Source organism: Saimiri boliviensis, chromosome 10 (assembly GCF_048565385.1).
Source record: "Saimiri boliviensis isolate mSaiBol1 chromosome 10, mSaiBol1.pri, whole genome shotgun sequence".
In the NCBI taxonomy this organism is placed as follows: domain Eukaryota; kingdom Metazoa; phylum Chordata; class Mammalia; order Primates; family Cebidae; genus Saimiri; species Saimiri boliviensis.
Window position 1 is genome coordinate 107960086 of NC_133458.1, and position 19870 is coordinate 107979955.

At 36.9% G+C, this 19870-nt stretch overlaps 2 protein-coding genes across 4 annotated transcripts in view; one reads left to right on the forward strand and one right to left on the reverse strand.

Annotated features, from left to right (window-relative positions):
* ZPBP (zona pellucida binding protein) overlaps positions 1-10698 on the forward strand; it is a 139628-nt gene extending 128930 nt beyond the window's left edge. The window contains exons 9-10 of the mRNA XM_074379704.1: positions 8723-8858; positions 10647-10698. The gene's annotated coding sequence lies outside the window, so the exon portion shown is untranslated. The remainder of the gene's footprint in view (positions 1-8722; positions 8859-10646) is intronic.
* VWC2 (von Willebrand factor C domain containing 2) overlaps positions 5529-19870 on the reverse strand; it is a 147084-nt gene continuing 132742 nt past the window's right edge. Inside the window, exons 3-4 of one of the 3 annotated variants that reach the window (XR_005577294.2) lie at positions 15161-15555; positions 5529-6496 (exon numbers count right to left, since the gene is read on the reverse strand). Coding sequence is in view for 1 of the 3 variants with exons in the window: in XM_003930802.3 (XP_003930851.1) it covers positions 15404-15555 (152 nt within the window). In the remaining 2 variants the exon portion in view is untranslated. Of the gene's footprint in view, positions 6497-10755; positions 13048-15044; positions 15556-19870 lie in introns of those variants that run through there. The other 2 variants (XR_012512209.1, XM_003930802.3) reach the window with 2 other exon arrangements.

Below are 19870 nucleotides of genomic sequence, written 5' to 3' on the forward strand. Positions count from 1 at the left end.
ATTTATAGATTGGTGTACACAGTTTGTTGGCAGCAGCCACAAGTTGACAGCCCTACCCACAGGGCTGGTCCTGAAGGAGAGTGGGGAAGAGAAATATCAATAGATCAGGCTCGGAGCAGTACACTAGTCTGTCCACCTTGTTGAGAATGAGAGATGACTAGAGGTATGGACCTGCACAGGTTCTTAAGCAATAAGTCAACAATTTGGCCCACAAGCATAGAAGGAATAAGACTGGAAATTTGGTGACAGTGTTGTGAGAAAAGTGTATGTAACTAGATACCTCCAAACAAGCACACAGCATGTAAGAATGCACACTAATGAGAAACTCAGCAAATAACCTTAGTAACCCAGTGGACAACATGACTTTCTGTAGGCATTGGTCAACCTCTTCTTTGCCAAAAGGTCATGAACAAAGTGGCCATGAAAATAAAGGTGGAAGGTCTTCATGGTTACCAAGGCGTAATCTAGATACAGCTCTTCTGAGTATCCAGTTTTCCAACAGCAGAGTCCACCAAGGAGCCCCCAATATGGCAACACTGACCAGGGAGACAGCCAGCCAACTGGTACCACCTTGATCACATTGGATCAAGTTCATCATGAGAGGGGCAATGCTGTGTTCATAATGAAATTTGATACATATTTGCTTTCCCTGACTACAGTATTTCTTCCAAAACCACCATCTGTAGACTTACTAAATAAATTTATTGCTGTCGTATTCCTCACAGCAGTGCTACTGACCAGAGAACTCATAGTCAATGACGTGTAGCGGTGGACTCATACGTAGTTCATTGGTTGTCACATGTTCTCTATTACCTTTTAGCATCTGGAGTAATAGAACGGTGTAATGGGCTGCTGAGGATGCTTATGATGCCAGCTTCTCAGAGGATTAAAACTAGCCCAAGTGATGCCAGGAGTTTCTGGCCTTAGAATATAGGCAGTGGGATGGGGCTCTGAGACTCATTCACTGCCCACTCCCTGGGCAAAGAGGGTACCCCTCTGAGTGGCCTGTGTATGTAGGTGTGATGGGTTAGGTCTAAGAAGGGGATGAGGGTGCCAGCAAGGACAGCAGAGTTGGCTGACTACTGTTAAATAAAACTGATGCTTTGAAAAGGAATGAGAAACTGAGGGATTTAACAGGAGTAAAGACTTTAGGCAAACTTACTGCTAGAAAAAGTGATGGGCAACACAGTCAATTAGAAATATCTAAGCTGCAGGTGGTAGAAGAAAGAATAGAGAAGCTGACAGAATTGGGAATACTGGAGCTGATAAATTATATGAGGTTTTAAAAAAAAAAACCAACAGAGCATTATGCCCCACAAGAAGTCTCAAGGACACCATTCATGGCACCATCAGGGGCACGCTTGTCTAAGCAGCACCAGCGTCACTAAACACCTAATTGGTGGGTTTTCTCTATTGGCCAGGGTTGATGGAAGAAGAGGTAGACATAGTCATGCAAGAACTAGAGGCAGATGGAATGCTTAACTATGGGCACCAAGTGACTACACACCCAGAACTGCCCATTCTGCAGAGTCCACTGACCCAACAGCAGTATCTTCAGGACTGAGTCTAAGCAGGTCCAGAGGGCCCAAGTAAGCTGCATCTGCTGACAGACCAAACTCCCAAATCACCCACAACACTCATACCATTTCCCTTCCCCAAGCTCGCATGAGGAAAAATCCCAAGCTTGATTGGTGGGTTCTGTCAGTACGGGAAGTCAAAATTTGACAGTGACTGCTGTGTTTTAGGGGAGATCTAAAAGACAGTGGAGAGGGGAGAATATAATTCTTAGACAGCAGCCAATGATGTGGCTGCAGCCAGGGACCTGGGAGGAAAGATGGAAAGACTGGAGACCAGGAGATCTGAGGCAGAGGCCGGTGGATGGACACATGGACACGAGTGCAAAGCATGAAGACTTTTCAATTACATTAGTTAACACTCAGCAGAAAACACATACCTTAAAAGAGACAGTGAACAACCAAGTAGGTGATTTTTCCAGGTGATTGGCATTGATCATCTTTCATCATCAGCTCCACCAGAACCCCACCAGACACATGAAGGGAGTGGCCAGGATAAAGCCACAGAGTGATATATGCACCCAGTAGCATGGACCGCTGCTTTCCCAGGCTGGTGTAGCTACTACCACCTCTGAATGTCTAACCTGTCTGGAAAAGAGGCCCAGACTGGGTCCCAGTATGGCACTGTGCTGCAGGGACACCAATCATCCACTCAGAAGCAAGTTAGTGCCATCTGGCCAGTCTAATGGTTCATCTTTACAGCGATGCATATGTACTCATTGAGTATGTACATACTATAGCTGTATGTGTGTGTGTGTGTGTGTGTGTGTGTGTATACACACACATATACATATATATACACATACATATATATACACACATATATGTATACACACACACATATATATACATATCACTGCCACCTAGGGGCTAATAGAAGGACTGATGCCCACGCATGGAATCCTGCACAAAAGAACATATGATGAGCACTTAGACCAGTTCTCAGCACAGGAGGTGCAGAAATGGACTAGACGCCACCAAACAGGAAGACAGGAGCACTGCGTGCTTTTATGCCTGGAGGGTGCATGAGAGACCAGCTCCTGGTGGGCCCATTCAAATCAAAGGTATGTAGTAGTTTTACCTGGAGTAGGGGGCACATAGCCAGAAGGGTTTTTTGCTGTCAGGTCATGGTTTTCCAGTGCTTTGGCTTCTCTTGGAGCGTTTATGATCTGTTCCTGTTGGTGGGTCTGGAATTTGTGGGAGGCAATAAGGAAACCATGGAACAGACTCGGGTGTCGTTCCTCAAATCTTGAAGTTTTGGGGCAACCATCCCCTTCTTTCCAACTTCCAGAGATTTTTATGCTTGTTTGTTGCATTATGTCCAGGGTTTTAGTAGTAAGAGGGAGAACCTGGGAGAAATGGGACTAATCTATCTTGACAGAACCAGAAGTCTCCCATAATATAATTTTATTATCTTAACATAATCTAGTGACACTCCCTTTTCCATTCTATTGTGACTTCTTCTTTGACCTCGGCCTCCTCGGTAGCTGGGACCACAGTTGTGTACCACCTAGCCCATCTTGGAATTTTGTTTCTTAATTTGCAACATATGGAGACATTTTATGTATTAATAGTTTTTCTCGTTGAGTTATAGTTTAATTGAATTGTCAGGATTTATAATTCACATGATGTCAATGCTTTATAATGAAACTTTACCTCAGAGTAAAGTCATTGTTTATAAATTTTCCACGTGCATGTATTTGGTAACACTTTAATGAAGAATTATGCACCTGTTTACTAGATCAGCTTTGTTAATTCTATTGTTTAGGTATTTATATCTTTTATGATCATTTTGTCTTCTGTTTATTCTGCTACTACATATAACAAATTATCATATGAATTATGGTATGTCTCCTTGCCTTATCAAGATCTAGTGCTTTTACCATTTTATAACTTTATTTATTTATTTATTTTGAGACAAAGTCTCACTGTGTTGCCCAGGCTGGAGTACAATGGCACAGTCTCGGCTCACTGCAACCTCTGCTTCCCAGGTTCAAGCGATTCTTCCACCTCAGCCTCCCATGTAGCTGGGATTACCGGCACCCACCATCATGCCCAGCTAAGTTTTGTATTTTTTTAGAGATGAGGTTTCACCACATTGACCAGGCTGGTCTTTAACTCCTGACGTCAGGTGATCTGCTCGCCTCAGCCTCCGTAAGTGCTGAAATTACAGGTGTGAGCCACCATGCCAGGCCTGTAACCTTATTCTTTAAAAATGCAGTTGAAATAAAGATATTTTAATGAAATGAAAGCAGAAAAAAATAACACCAGTAGAAATTCACAAAAAGAAATATCAAAGAATATTCTTCAGGCAGAAGGAAAAGGATTTGCAATGAAAGGTGAAGAAAGCAATAAAAACTAAGAAAATGGCAAATGTGGGGATATGGTTAAATGAATAATGACTATTAGAAGAGGAAGTTTTCAGATTTAAACACACACAGAATTAAGATATATCGAAACAGTAAATATGGTGAGGGAATAGTTAATGCATTGTCTGTAAACACGATAAAAGCATCAGTAAGTATTAGATGTTAATAAGTCACAGCTGTATACTGTATAGGGTACTAATTATATGTATGGAATTCTAAGTTGGCAGTTCTTTTCATTCAGCATATTAAAGATGTTTAACTGCCTTCGGAATTCCTTTTCTTATCCAAAGATAAGAATATTAAACATGCATCAAACATTCACAGTTGTCAGAATTCTTTTTTACATGGAATCTGTCTGTTTTCCTGTGGCTGCCTTATGATTGTCATTTTTAATTCCTTTCACTTCACTGCAGTGCCGCTACTTGGGAATTCTTTGTTTTACTGTCTGTCATCAACTTTAGAAGGCCATCAGCCATTTTCTTTCTAATTATTGTTTTCCTGATACATCCCATCCTTTTTCACCTTTTGGAACTTCAACTTAATATTTGCTGCATCGTTTACCTCTTACGCATCTTCCATCTGTACTTCTTTTCATTTGGTGTCTTTAGATTCACTCTTCTCTCTTGTTTCTAATCTGTTAAATCCAGTCAACTAAGTCTTTAATTTCAGTTATTACGTTTTGCAGTTCAAAATTTTGTTGTTGTTGTTGTTGCTAGGTCAGTTTAGGTTTCTAATCCTCTGCTGAAATTTCCAATTTTTTTCTATGGTCTTTGAATATAGATTTGTTTTATATCTGGGTCTGATTATTCTATCATTAGGAGACTGTGATTCTGAACCTATTGTTTCTGCTCTATTTATTTATGTAGCCTATCAACTGTGCACCTTGAATGCAGCCCTCTGGGGCCACAAACACATATGGGGAAATTACCTGCTTTTGAATACTCAGACTCTAAATTTTGCTCAATTTTTTCCATAAATGTCAAAAAGTGCTATTCAGCTTCTCAGCATGCTATTCCAATAGGAAATGTACTCAGGGAAAAATTCTCAGAATGCCAGGCTAAACTAATTTGGGCTTTTCCAGCTGTTGGTCTGGTAGGTTTTCCTAATTACTTAGTTCTCCTGTGGCTTCAGGAAGAACTGTCTATTCTGTCCAGCTTTTCCAGTTGCCCTTTGTAGGAGGATTGTTCTAAATTGCCTAATCTTCCAGTTCAGGAATTGGAAGTTCTTCGCCTTCAGAAAAAGTAAGTTTTTGGTTTTAATTTATTTTTTAAAAAGCCTTTCTCCAAGCCAGCGCAGAGGAGCCTCTAGAGTATTTTCATTAAAAAAAAAAAAAAAAAAAAAAAATCTGAATCTAAGATATTTACTTACTGTTAGTCCATATTTCTAGATATGTGGTTTCATAATCATTACATTTACTTTTAGAAATGATGAAGTAGAAATGTATTATCACAGTCAATACCATGGGATGTTATATTATAGATGCTACTTCAGTGTACAGCAATGTTCATCTTTCATTTAAGTAAGAGAAATCAAAGTTATATATTTGAGTGAGCCTCAAGGATTATGTTTTAAATAACTCAAAATATTTAAAGCATTTTGAATATTTTTTAATGATACACATACATTTTATTTATCTTGCTTAATCTACTTTCAAAAGTTGAAATATTTCAAAGGATCATCTTAAATGTGACTCTACCTGGAAGTGCAAAACTCAGTTTAATAAATACTTTATTTTATAAATCAGTTCAATACACATACCCATCCAACAATACATACAAATTAGGCCTAATTATTTAAATTCAGCTCCACATAAAATTAAGGTATTACAAAACATTTTTCTGGTATATATATAAATGGGATAAAAACTAATATATAAATTATATATGTTAAATTTAAACATGAAGATAGAATATTTTTCAAATGAGCACTGAATTATTCATTTATTAGAATCTTCAAAATGTTTTAATTTCAATAGTCTCGTATTTCCAATGTATTATGTTATAAACACTTTGAATAGACCTGTGCTTTATAAATATTTATCTATTCTAGGCTATGTGTTTTACAAATATTCACTCATTTCATCCTCTTAGTGGTTGATACCACTCTCCCCATGTTACCGATGAGCGATCTGAATTACAGAGAGGTAGGTAACCTGTACCTGATAAATAACCAGTAACTGGTAGAACTGGAATTAGAAACAGACCTCCAAAGGCCAAAGTCTTTACTGGCAAGTTACATTAAAGCAAATAAATTGCAAACATTTACTGAGAATACTTATGATATAAAAGTTAAAGGATGCTCTGGCCTTTGTTTCTAGAGACTGTGTTTCTATACCTATGGAGTAAGGCTCAGGTCAGGGATGGGAACAACTCACCTATGCCATTTAACTCCTATCATCTCTGCTGGAAACCAGACCCATCCTCCAGCCAGCATGTTCTCACCCTTGATTCCTGAAAGCATCATGGGCATTCCCTTTTGATCAGTTTGCTCTCCTCTTTTCCCCTCACTTGAGTTCCCTTTGGTATCTTCAACACTAAGCACAGTGTTCTCCATCTGTCAGATATGCAGGAAAAGTGGTAACTGATGATTTATTAATGGTTACAGTTGTATGAAATTGATGTTTAATAAGTTTGTACAGGACATGAACACTTGCTGGAAAACTTTCACCTAATAATTTATAAAAACATAACACTGTTCTCAGTCTATAGAAACTGTCTGAAATTTGTAAGGGTAGTAAGTACAGTACATTTTCCCTACAATAGCCTATTAAAATGAAGACAAAAAACTATAATTTTACATTCATCGGGTACCTTGTAAAGCATCACACAGACTTGATAAATAATATTATTTAAAATGACTTTTTTTTTAAGTTTTCAAATACTGAGTTTATGGAAGAAGTATTTGAAGTTATTTTAAAAATTAATTCAAATTATAAATAGTAAATGCAATTAAATACATATGTGTATATGTATGTATATTATGCATGCTATATTTATAGCTATATGCAAATAGCTGTGGACTTTATGTAGCTGTACTGACATAGACAAATGAGAATAGCAAACTCGGCCAAGCAGAGTCTCTCCTCATTCCCCTACACTCTTCACTGCTAAGCTCCAACTTTCTGTGATTACCTGACTTAAAAGGAATTTCTGGCCAACAATGCATTGCTTCTCTTGTCTTTTGTTTGCTTTGTTTTCTTTTAATCAGACCCTTGCTTATATTTATATCTAGCTTTCCGATCGCAGCGAATTGAGAGAGGGACTGTTCAACCGTTTGTATAGATGCATGCATGTACAGAAAGATGAGCTGCCAGCTGGAAAATTTACGTAATTCTGATGAATAAATTTAAAGGAAAAGTATCTCATCCAAATACCATTTTCATTATTTTTCTTTTTTTCTTAAGAGATTCATCATGTCTTAAAATTTTTGAATTTTTAAGTCATAGTTCTTAATATTTTAAATGTTTCAGACAAACCTCAGTTTTGCTCTACCCTAAATGTCAACATTTCCATTTTGCTTCTACATCCAAATTAATATCTCCTTTTACTTTTCCTCCTGGTCATTATATAACATGATTTGTCCTCTGAAGTGTAGGTATGTTGTTTATTGTACTAAAAAAAAAAAAATCCATTATGTTTATTTTAAAGACATTTACTTTCTTAGCTTCAATAGAGGGCACATTTGCCCTCTACTCACGGAAGTGAATCTCACTTCCGTGTTGCTATTTGTAACAGACATTTTTTAAGGTATCAACTGGCCATAATTAATCTACAACCTACAAAAAGATATATAGAACATAATGATTTTGTATCAAGCTCCTTTATTGCACTCATGCCTATCTTAAAATGAAAATCTTTCTCTTGAGAGAAAATAGGGTGGGGGTGGGAGCAGTGGATAGACACGGCCACTGGCGGCTGAGCCCCCTGGGGTCAGGTGGGACCACCTCTGTCCACCCACGACCTTCACCATTGCTGTTATTGTTTGGAGTGGGGACAATCTTTGTTTTTAAGAAATAGCATACACTTTGAAACTACAGGTTTAACATTATGTAACATGGGTAGATCATTTTATAATTAATCTATATTAAATTAAAGTGAGGTTTGTGAAGATTAAATAAAAAATATGTGTACAGGGTATATTGGAGAAGATAACTAGCTGGAGCAGGCACTTAGTTTTTTATGTCATTAGAACATACAATAGTAACTTCATAATTTTATAACTAGCTACTATGAATCAGGAAACAGCAAAACTTCACTTAAAAGTATAAATCACAATACTGATGTAAGTTAATGACTTTAATGTAAAAGTTCAAAATGACATGTGATGCCATCACTTTTTTTATTGGTTTAAGGATATCTGCTGGTATATTTGACTCAGAGCTTCGTGGGCCCAAAGACCATATATGGCTTTATCACCCAGGCCTAAACTGCATTTGACATGTAGAATGCAATCAATAAATAGATTAAGTAACAATCATAGCTGCTCTCCAGGGAAGAATATTTGGAAGCAGGTAGAGGTATCCATTCCAGTCCTGACTCTGCCCGATGCAGGACAGCTTTGGAACCAGACAAATTTGGCCTCAGTTCCATCACTGATTTTTTTTTTTTTTTGAGACATTGTCACACTCTGTCAATCAGGCTGGAATGCAGTGGTGCAATCTCATGTAACTTCTACCTCCTGGGTTTAAGGGATTCTCCTGCCTCAGCCTCCCAAGTAATCAAGATTACAGGCATGCGCCACCATGGCCAGATAATTTTTTTTTTTTTTTTGTATTTTTAGTAGAGATGCAGTTTCATCATGTTGATCAGGCTGGCCTCCAACTCCTGACCTCAAGTGATTTCTACCTGCCTTGGCCTCCCAAAGGGCTGGGATTATAGGATTGAGCCACCGCACACAGCCCATCAGTGAAATTTGGGTAAGTTACCCACCATATGTTGACTTCCTCATCAATACAACAGAGTTGATAAAATGAAGAAATCAGATAAAATAATTCAGAATTTGAAATTGTAGTGTGTCATGTAATCATCACCTAATAAATAGCAATTTAATTCTCCTGGCTCCAGAAAAATTGGGTCACAATATTTGGTTATATTTTGTAAATTTCAATGTGACAATCATATCTAAACAACCTGATGCTTAACTACTATTTTCATAAAGAGTAGATTTAGGAATCAAAATATAGAATAAGCATTTAAAGTAGGGAAGTCACAACATTTTCGTGAGGAGCTGCTATTTACTTTGACAAGTATCACGTTTAGCATTCTAGAATTAGGGATCTCTGTTGCTATTCATCATCTTATTTATGGGTGGTGGGGTGAAAGACCATTTTGGAACTTTCTGTCTAATTTCTAGAAGTCCCTGGCCTAAACACAAATGGTAAGACTTCAAATCATAAGCTCTGGTTTAAAGCAGATTTGGATTCTTAACTCAACCCCTCACTCACTAGACTGAATCTTAAGGCAGTTTTTAAATTTCCCTGAGCCTATATTTACTTTTCTGCAGCAAAGGTGATAGCATTGCCCACTATTTGGGAGAATTGTGAGGTGAAATGTGATAGTAAGTGAAGGAAACGTAGCATAACTTTTGGCCAATGACATACATTCATTGATTAAGAATGGCTTTTTAAAACTATGAAACTACTTGGTAACAGAAAGAACATTAATAGTTTCATAGGTTTATATTACTGGATACTTGACACTTTTTTTCCATTATAATAAGAATTATATGCTTAGGAAAATAATAAACCCTGAACTTTAATAGAAATAAAAATAGAATTGTATTTATTTGACAATGCATATATGAAAGTAAAGGGAATGGAAAAATGAAATCTTTCCCTAAAATGAGTTTGGAAACAGTTCCTTTTAAAACACAAATTACAAAAATTCAAATAATAGAAAATATTAATCATTGAGTAAAATAATTATCATTAAATGTTAATCATATAAATGTACTTTAATGTATGCATTGATCTTAATACAATTAGATACTAAATAAAATTGAGAAATATTTCTACTTACTGAAAATTGAATTAAAAACTAAAGTAGCAATATTTGCAATAGTTTTTAGTCTTCAGGCTGTATTCATAATATACTAAATTGACTTTAGGTATATATTTTGATTGCTTTTGGTAATTCTGTGCCTATATAATAAGTCAGTCAGAGGCTTTATGTACTTTTCTGAACTTTAAAGGAAGGAGTTAAACAGTATGCATGTTTTAAATCATAAACTACTCATAGGCCAAGCACTGAGAGCCCATTTTCATTTACGTTTCCTAATTCTATTGAAACTTTGGCTGAATACTTTTCAGGGTGATTGTCAGTGTTACTTAATAGTCAATGAAATTTATTCATTTAAAAATTAGGCATTGGAATTAGTTTCTAAATTTGTGTGTTAAGGCTTGAATAGCAGGTGCTTTGCAAAATTTAGAGTGAAATTTGACACTGTTGTAAAATATAGACAACCATCACTTTTAAACAGTTATCATTCAGGTTATGGAAGCTACTACATTTCTGTACAAATGACTGAGCTCATTATTTTGTCAGTTCACTAGATACCTATTGAGGTGTTTAATAATGTTATATAGAAAGATTAAAACATGCAGAAATATTTAATACCACAGTCTAAGAAAATCGTTTTTCAAAAATTAGAAATAAGAAAGTAAATAAATATCAAAACTGTAAACTTGTCTTCTTTATCATAAAAGGCCAATGTGTCTTCAGTACAAGAAACTTTCTTCAGCATCAGAAATTTCACACCAAAGGTAATTTTTTTTCTGACTTGTATCAGAAATGGCCAACAGCTGTCAGACGTCATCCTAAAACCACCATGGGGTATTTGGTGTGTCTCAGGGTCTGTGACTTAGATATTTGATACTTGCAAGTTAACAGAGAAATCCAAAGACAACTGGGATGGCAAACAGTAATGGGAGCTTTTAGTTGCTCTTTAATATATACATTGTCCTTAAACAAGAATGGTAAATAACTCTGAACTAATAGATTGAATATAACTCAACAAGCCTTTAATGTAAAGATATTGGGTGGTTTTCAGGATTGAATGTCTCACAGTCTGAATTAAAGGGATTTGTATATAATAGAAGCAGCAAGCATAACATTAACTATTATTCAAAATATGGTACGATTTCTAAATTATATGTTAAAATAAGAAACAAAATTAACCCTATTACTGGGACATAGAGTGACGATTCATCCAGCGAGAACTACAGAAGTCTTCTTACCAGCAGTGGCACTTGAATTAGACATTGAAAATGGCTATTATCTCAACGTGCTGCAGAGGACACTCAGAGCAGGATCTGGGATAGTAGAGGCCATGTTCAGAGTATAGTCTCCAGTACCCAGGGCCCAGAGGTCTCACCAGCCACAGGGGCCTGGGTCATGGTGTGGTCCATGATCTAACTGTGAAGACACCAGTCTTCCATCTGAGGAGTTTGGATATTATTTTGTGTGTGATTGCAATCCTCAAAATAAAGAATTCAGTTGAAAACTAGATCTACATTTAGAAAACTAAAATAGTAGACTAAAGAGGTTAGTTTGGAGTGAGGATATGGTAGAAGTAGGCTGTTTAATCTGTGCTGCGGAGCGATGAGAACCTGAGCTTTGGAGGTGGCAGCTGGAATGTGAAAAATATGTACTGTGAAAATGCCCTTATTCCTGAATAAGTAAATTGCTCTCTCTCTGTCTAATTCTTCAGAATAGTTACTGATTGTATCAACCATCAACAGACACTACTAGTGAGGAAAAGAAATAGAGTAGGTAAGTACGTTCAGTAAGAAAGTCACAAATTATGTTGGCCAAAGAAGCATGTATGTTTTTATCAATGGTGCTTATTTGCACATCTAATACTCTTATTACATTGTGTTGGGGAAAAATATGATATTAAAAAGAACAATGAAAAGTAGGATTGGTCTCTTGCCCATTGAAGCAAATTTAGCAAATCATTAATATTTTTAAAATCATAGTTTTGTGTCTATAATTTTGTTTATTATATGTTTAAATAGTCCACACTCAATGGATGTAGTTTCCAACAATGCTTGTTTGAAATAGTGTATCGTTTGTTAAGTTTCAGATAATGTGTACACTTATAAACCCATTTCACCACTTAAAGTAAAAACAAATATTAAAAATTTGAATTTTCTCATTTGTTAGGACTTTTTAGCCTTGTATGCATGTAACATTTATGTTGGAGAAGTAGAGAGGATAATTTATTAGACATTCTAATGACGTTACAAACTTAAAACTGTATGAGAATTCTTCTCAGCATGTTTTACTGCACAAAGCAGTTGATGAAATTCTAAGTATCAAAAGATTAAAAGTAATACAGTCAAATGTAAATTAATTTCCAGGCTTACAGACCCCTTGATGTCAAGGATACAGTGCCCCTCCATCTGCAGTAGCTGCAGTATTATAGCAGGGCTTGCCCAGGCTCAAGTGCATCTAATGCTTGTTGCATGCAAGGATGAAATATAAGTTTTTGAACTGACTTGATTCAAGGCTTCTGGGAAATGTCAATCCACCCAACAAGTAAGTATCCTGTGACTGAAGGAATTAATTTAACTTGAAAACCTCTAAGACATCAGATAATTTCCAGAACCATTGTACTGGTTACATGAGTAGCTTTATACTTTTAGATCTAAATATAGGTTGAAAATTTTGAAATAAGTTCATTAATACATTTGTAAGCACGCTTCAGTTTATTAACTTGAATATATCATTTAACAATTGTTAGGTACTTAGGGAGCAGACCTATTTGAATTTTAATGATTATGGCTTTTCCAGAACTTCCATATTTGAATTCTGAGGCCCCCTTTTCTGTGCTATCTCCAAACCATATTATTTTGAAATTGACAGTTATTGAAGTTATCATGTTTATTCACTAGAACAGGTTTGTTGTTGATAATCTCAGCAAAGAGTTTTCTGACAACAGAAGAGAGGAAAATAGAATGTCTGAGATAGCTGTACAGTTGTGAAAGTCTAACTGCAAGAAGAAGTTGGTCTTGAACAAAAATGAAAATGATGCCATTATTATTAATGAGTATGTGCAGTGTCATCAATCCAAGTTCTTCCATGGGGTTGGTTTTTGTAGTATTTCTATGAGGAAAGAGAAATGAAGGGTTGAAATCAGAGAACGAGAGGGAGTTACTCTGGTGTAGTAACAGCCACTGAGCTTCAGCTCTTAGGAGTATGTGCCTATGACCGTGCAGGTCACACTAAGTTTAGAGCGAGTCAGTTAATTTCCCAAGATGATATTACGTTCTTTCTCTCTATATGCAACAAAATACGAGGTTTTTGAAATTCTCACAGCATTGAAAATACCATTGCAATGATTTCAGAGCTTATTATCCATTCTGTGAGGAATTATTATTAAGGGAAACAGGAAGTCTTTGAGCCACATGGACTGAGGAGTCTTTAATTGCATCATGCAAATTAAAGAGTAAAGAGGTTACTAATGGCCACCTACCCATGGGGGCTAGGGTCATTTATTAGCAAAATGACAACTTTAACTGTCTCTAACAATCCATCCTTGAATAAAGGCGGGATGGCCAATGTCTAGCAGTCTTTAATAATAAAGGTTACATTTTGGAAAGCTGATTACAGCTGAGAGCAGTTAGCTAATAATTCCCCTGAGTAGTTTCATGAAGTCTATGTACTAGTACAAAGGGACTTTGGCTCAAGATGTTCTTTACGAACAAGATAAAAATTAAATGATTATATATAAATGTTTTGATGACTCAGTCAGAGGAATCTTTATATTTACTAAGTTTCACAACAGTTTAATTTTTCAATTATGATAGATGTGTCTATTTTTCTTAAATATTCAGTCTTTAATGATTGAATTTTTTATATAATAATTTTTTTCGTGTTCTCTATCTTCTCTTTAGGAAGGCTCTCTAATCTCCATTTTCTGGTCTCTTAGTTTGGCTCCTAACACAATACATTATAATTACCTATACTTCTTATGCCAGAGACCAAAAGTCCAAGAATGCAAGAAATCAAGCCTCATTCCCTTGTTGCCGTCACAAGTGCTTTGTACTTAATGCAAAATTTTAGAATAAACAAAAATATTGAAAATCCCTTTAAAGGCTTCAAATAATGATTATGTATATTTTAATCCTTTAGAGACATGAATAGTGATGATAGTGTTGCTTTTTTTATCCTACACCTATTAAGACTCCGATTACATCTTTCACAACACATCCTATGTTGATATGATTGATAAAGATACAACTATGTTCTGATATGCATTGATTAGATTAGCAGGATTTGGCAGTGGCTTTTTATGTTCTCTGTACAAGTGAAGAAAAAAGAAGTTGGTTTGGAATTATAACTATAGGGAAGTTGTGCAGTACACTTGGCCTTCAGATTTGTTTTAACAGAAGAACTTTCTCACTCTGCATGTGAAGGGTGGCTAATTCAACATTATTAGTCAGGATTTTACTGTGTACTTTATGGAGGATAGATGACTCATTCTGATGACAAATATGATTCCAGTGAACTGAGAGCTGAGATATCTGTAGCACAGTTAGGTTTCAAGTATATAAATTTGTTCAGGAGTTCGATTTTCCTTGACTCTCCTGGGAGAATCGAAGGACTCCGCCCCTGTTTTGTTACCTGCTTCAGCTTGATGGAACAGTAATGCAAATTTTCCAGCCTACTATATTTCTCAATTTAGGAAATGAATTAAAATTATATTTAGAAGAGAAAGTAATGTAAATAAGAATGAAATACATATGTGTTTACCTAAGGTCTACGATACAGGAGCTTAGGGGAAAGAACTGAGAAAGTGTGAGTTAGTGATCTTTACACCTACATTTCACAAATGACTGAGAACGAAGCAGATAAAAGCAGTATATTATTGTAAGAAGAAAGGAAATATATTTATGTGAAATAGACTGAATTTTCTAAGGATCAACATTAGATATATGTCTGTAATTAAATAGAATTTAGACAGGGTTTCAGTGGAATTTGGTCTAATAGCTTATGATCCATTCATGGGTGACTCTGCCCTGTGAAAATGTGCAGGGGGAACATACATTTCCGGGTGATAGAATCAGAACTGAAAAAGATATGCAGGTACACAGTGAGGACGGTTGACAACACAGCATTTTTAATCTTTATCTATAGAAAACACTTATATAAGCTCTCTAATGGAGGGATTATAGAAATACATTTAATATATAATAGTGTACTTTCGTGTACTTACTGTGAAAATAGCACATTTATTTAGAGAGGGATTTTATGCCCAAAGTTCTCGTTGATGTTTTGAAATATATCCATTTCCTTCTGTTGTAGTAACTGTTATCAAGAAAAGCAAAAGGACCAACAGTTTTCCATTATTCCTCATTAAAGTCTTCTCTCCTTTGACTGATATTCCCCAGAGTCATCTAGAATGTTCTGGTCAGTAAAATGTTCTAGAAAAAGTCAGAGTCTGTGTTCTGGGAAGGGTCTACATTTGCCTGCATTCATGTCTTGTGCACATGGCCTGCCGCTCGATTCTCCATGTGCCTTCCTCGTAAGTACAGTGGCATATGGTGCACTCGTCCGTCTTCACTTCTCTGCCAGCAGGGATGACAGCGGTTTCTGCAAAGCAGTTTGGACCTGAAATGCAGAAAAATGTTTTAGACTATATGTATGCATAAATATATAATATATATAATTAGGTATTAAGCATTACAATAAATACATATAAAAATATATATGTGTATATACATTTTTGTTTGCTTGCTTGCTTTTGAGAGGAATCTCGCTCTATTACCGAGGCTGGAGTGCAGTGGCACCATCTTGGCTCACTGCAACCTCTGCCTCCCGTGTTCAGGCAATTCTCTTGCCTCAGCCTCTCAAGCAGCTAGGATTACAGGTGCGTGCCACCACACCCAGCTAATTTTTGTATTTTTAGTAAAGACGGTTTCACAATGTTGGCCAGGCTGGGCCTGAACTCCTGACCTCAAGTGATCCACACTCCTTGGCCTCCCAAAGTGCTGGGATTATAGGCGTGAGCCACTGCACCCAGTCAACAGTACATATTTTATTCAGTTTCCTTTATGAAGGACAGTGGCAAAATTATAATTTCAGTAATATAAAATACTTTTTTTCTGAAATGAAACCAATGTCATTTAAAATTTTTATAAGAGATAACACTGTGACCCATTAACTATTCCATTTTGGAGCTAAAATCTGCAACCATTTGATTTAATTAATTCTAAATAATCACAGAAAAAGTATAACTAACTAGGACCTTCAAAGAACCAGTCTTCTTCAGGACACTTTTGGCAGAGATACCCTAAAACAAGCAAACTGCTTGAAGTGACATAAATACAGTGTACCTTCTTGGCCTCCTGGAGCAAGTCTTCAAACATTCCCATACATTACAATGACCTGGAGGGCTGCTGAAAACCGTGGTTGCAGGTCCCACCCCCAGAGTTTGTGACTCACTAGGTTTGGGATGGGGCCTGAGAATTTGCCTTGATAAATTCTCAGGTGATGCGGATGCTGCTTGTTTGGGGACACACTTTGAGAAGCACCGTCTTAATGTGTTGCAGGAGTATATCTTTCACAATCTTCCATGAGAATTGAGGATCTCTGTAATTCTCAGTCACTACTACATCAGCTATAACATATCAGCCAACAGAGGTGTCATATCTGTACTTTAAGATCAAGGACATGGAGAGATGAGTATCAGAAAGAATTCCAATGTTAGTTAAAACATGTTTTTTTTAAAAAAAAGATTAATGGCTTTCTGTTATGGCTCATGCCTGTACACCTCATTCAGCTATGAGCAACTACTCTGCCTCTACACTTCCCTCTAAAATTCAAACACCATTAATTACTGCATCCTAAATAAAGGCCCTCAACTTTTATCTTCAACAGTTTGCAAAATTCTTATTCTCCCCCTTCTTTGCTTCTAATGTCTTTGATAATGTGCTCACAACCAAAATGTGTTTAATTATAATGTGTGAAGTCATCAAAGAGATGAAAAAGGTCCATCTGCAAAATTTTTAAAAATAAATTAATCCAGCAAACTCCAGGATAACAGCCGGCCTTTGAATAATTCTAAGCACAATAACTCATGCTCTGTGGTGGTGGTTTTCAAGTTTGCCGAGGAGGTGGAGGGCCCGTTTCTGGAGGCCAAGCTCTGCACATGGCTCCCTGCTTGCATGTGTCCCCTTCTCCCTCCCTGAACTCTGTTTTCTTTTTTTGTTTTGTGTTTGAGATAGGGTCTTGCCCTGTCACCCAGGCTGGAGTGTGGTGGCATGATTGTGGCTCACTGCAGCCGCTTTAACCTCCTGGGCTCAAGGTACCCTCCCACCTTAGGCTCCCGAGCAGCTCTGGTCACAGGAGCACAGCACCACATCTGGATAACTTAAATTTTTTTTTTTTTTTTTTTTTTTTTTTTTTTTTTTTTTTTTTGTAGAGATGAGGTCTTTCTATGTTTCCCAGGCTTGTCTCGAACGCCTGGGCTCAAGCGATCCTCCCTCCTTGGCCTCCCAAAGTGCTGGGATTACAGGAATGAGTTGCCACACCCAGCCCTGAACTTTCTTTTCTTCTTGTCCCCTGTTCAGACACTGCCCTAAGATTCTGCCCTTGAATTCTTCTCTTCTCTTTCAGAGAACCCAAAACTTTAACAATCATTTGTTTGGTGATGACTCCCAAATTATAGTTCCAATTGTACTTTCTCACTTGAGCTCCAGTCTGGTATTTCCAGGGGGGCCAGTATCTGCATTGCTTGAAGACACCCAATTTATGATGTCTGGGCCCAGTGTCTCTCCTGTCTGCCATCCAAGGAGCACACATGAATTAGCTTTCGTGAATTTTAAGACTTTAAATTCAAGAGCCCTCCCCACCCAGTGGCCCCAAAAGGATATTCTAGTCATCCCTGCACTCCACCCCACCCCACACAACTGGCTTCCACACTTGACTGCTGTTTCCTTGCTCTACAATGCATTTTCCTTAGTCCATAAGGCCAGCAGTGCCACAGTGACCATTTGGATGGAGCTTATGTTGTAAAAATTTCCCTAATTGGTCACATTTGGCTCAAGCGCTCTTTGGCATGCCATGTTTTTCTGTATCAACCTTTTTTGCAGAGGTAAATTTGAAGATACACTCTGCTTTTATTTCATCCTAATACCTGTGAGTGTGCTTTGCACAGAGAAGCCACACCATCATTGTCCAGAAGACCTGTATCCTTAGATACAGATAATGACAGGTCTCATCTCCAGACAAATCTGGATTAAAAATTTGGTACTTAATAGTGATGTGATCTTGGACTAATTAAATTAATTATTGTGTGCCTTAATAGGAATAAGACCTCAGAGGGTCTCATGAGGGCTAAACTGGATAATACATTACACTTATCCTGTTGTTCTACAAATGCTAGCAAAAATCTTTACCTTAATTAATCTTTCTACGTCAGGGCAATAGTCTGTAACGAGTTTTTTTTTTTTAATCATTCTAAGTTTAACTCTTCATTTTGTATTTTACTGTAGAATATAAAACCTTTATTTTTCAGTGTTTGGCAACATGTTGAAGTCTTTATTCTTTTTGATGTTCAAATTGTCCAAAATTTGGCTAATGGGAGGCCTGGACTTCAAGCTAGCTTCCATGTCTTTTTGGCACACTCCTTTATTCATTAAAAGCTTCTTTCATTTCTGAACTAAGAAGATATCTTCAGCTCAGCTTGCCCATATCTGTAATTAGCCTTCTCTTTTCCTTTTGGTGGAGAATATATTTAGAACAAATATCTGGCCATCACATATAGTATACTGAGGTGGCACTTCTGGGCCTTCTCAGTGGGTACAGATAGGAACACATACAAACACACATACACAAACACTTGTAAAAAATTATAAATTCATAGTATTAATTATAATTCAAAAATTTTCTTCTTAGATTTGTGTATGTGTAGCTTTTCTCATTTTTTATTTGCTTATCTTATTGTGTTTAGATTTTAATTATATGTCTCATTTTACACTAAGAGTGGAAAACAAAAATAAAATTCTAAGTCCTTCAGCCAATTGAATGGACTCCTCCTTGTGGACAAGGGCATTCCAAAGTTAACCTGAAAAGCTAGCTCAGGCCATGATGGGACGCAGGCCTTGAACATGCCTCATTATAACCTCCTCCCTTTGGAATTCAGGCATAGCTGACCAGCTTTACCATTATAATAGAGCTCTTAAAACTGAAAAAAACAGAATTTTTGTAGCAATAAGACACCAAATTCCAGCCTGATGCTAGTCCATCACATGACAGACAGCGGGCCCTGAAGAAATAGATGTATTTTATTCCAAAATACATTTCTTTGACATATTTTGAAATGGCCCTGTAAATCTGTCTCTTGTGGGGAAAATCTGCATTCTGTAGAATCCCCTTCCCTTTCCAGGTCTTTTCCCTCATCCAAGAGAGAATTAATGGTGAGTCTGGCACCTTTATAGGTCTGATAAGAGCTCTGAAGCCTGCTACCTGGAGGCTTCATCTGCATGATAAAACTGTGGTCTCCACAACCCCTTATCTTAACCCAGACATTCCTCTCTATTGATTCCAGGTCTTTATTTAATAGCTCTTTTAAGCAATTGTCAATCAGAACATCTTTGAATACACCTACAACCAGGAAGCAGCCCCCATCTCCACCCTCAGCTTTGAGTTGTCCTGCGTTTCAGGAAAAAACAAATAAATACATTGCATGTATTGATTGATGTCTTATGTCTCTGTAAAATGTATAAAGCCAACCTGTGCCCCAATCACCTTGGACAGACATTCTCAGGCTCTCCTGGGACTGTGTCATGGGCCATGGTCATTCATATTTGGCTCAGAATAAATCTCTGCTAATATTTTACAGTTTGACTTTTTTTGTTGATGGACTCTTGTTTATTAAAATCCTGAATAATATATTTTCCTATGTTTATCCTACTTCTGTAAA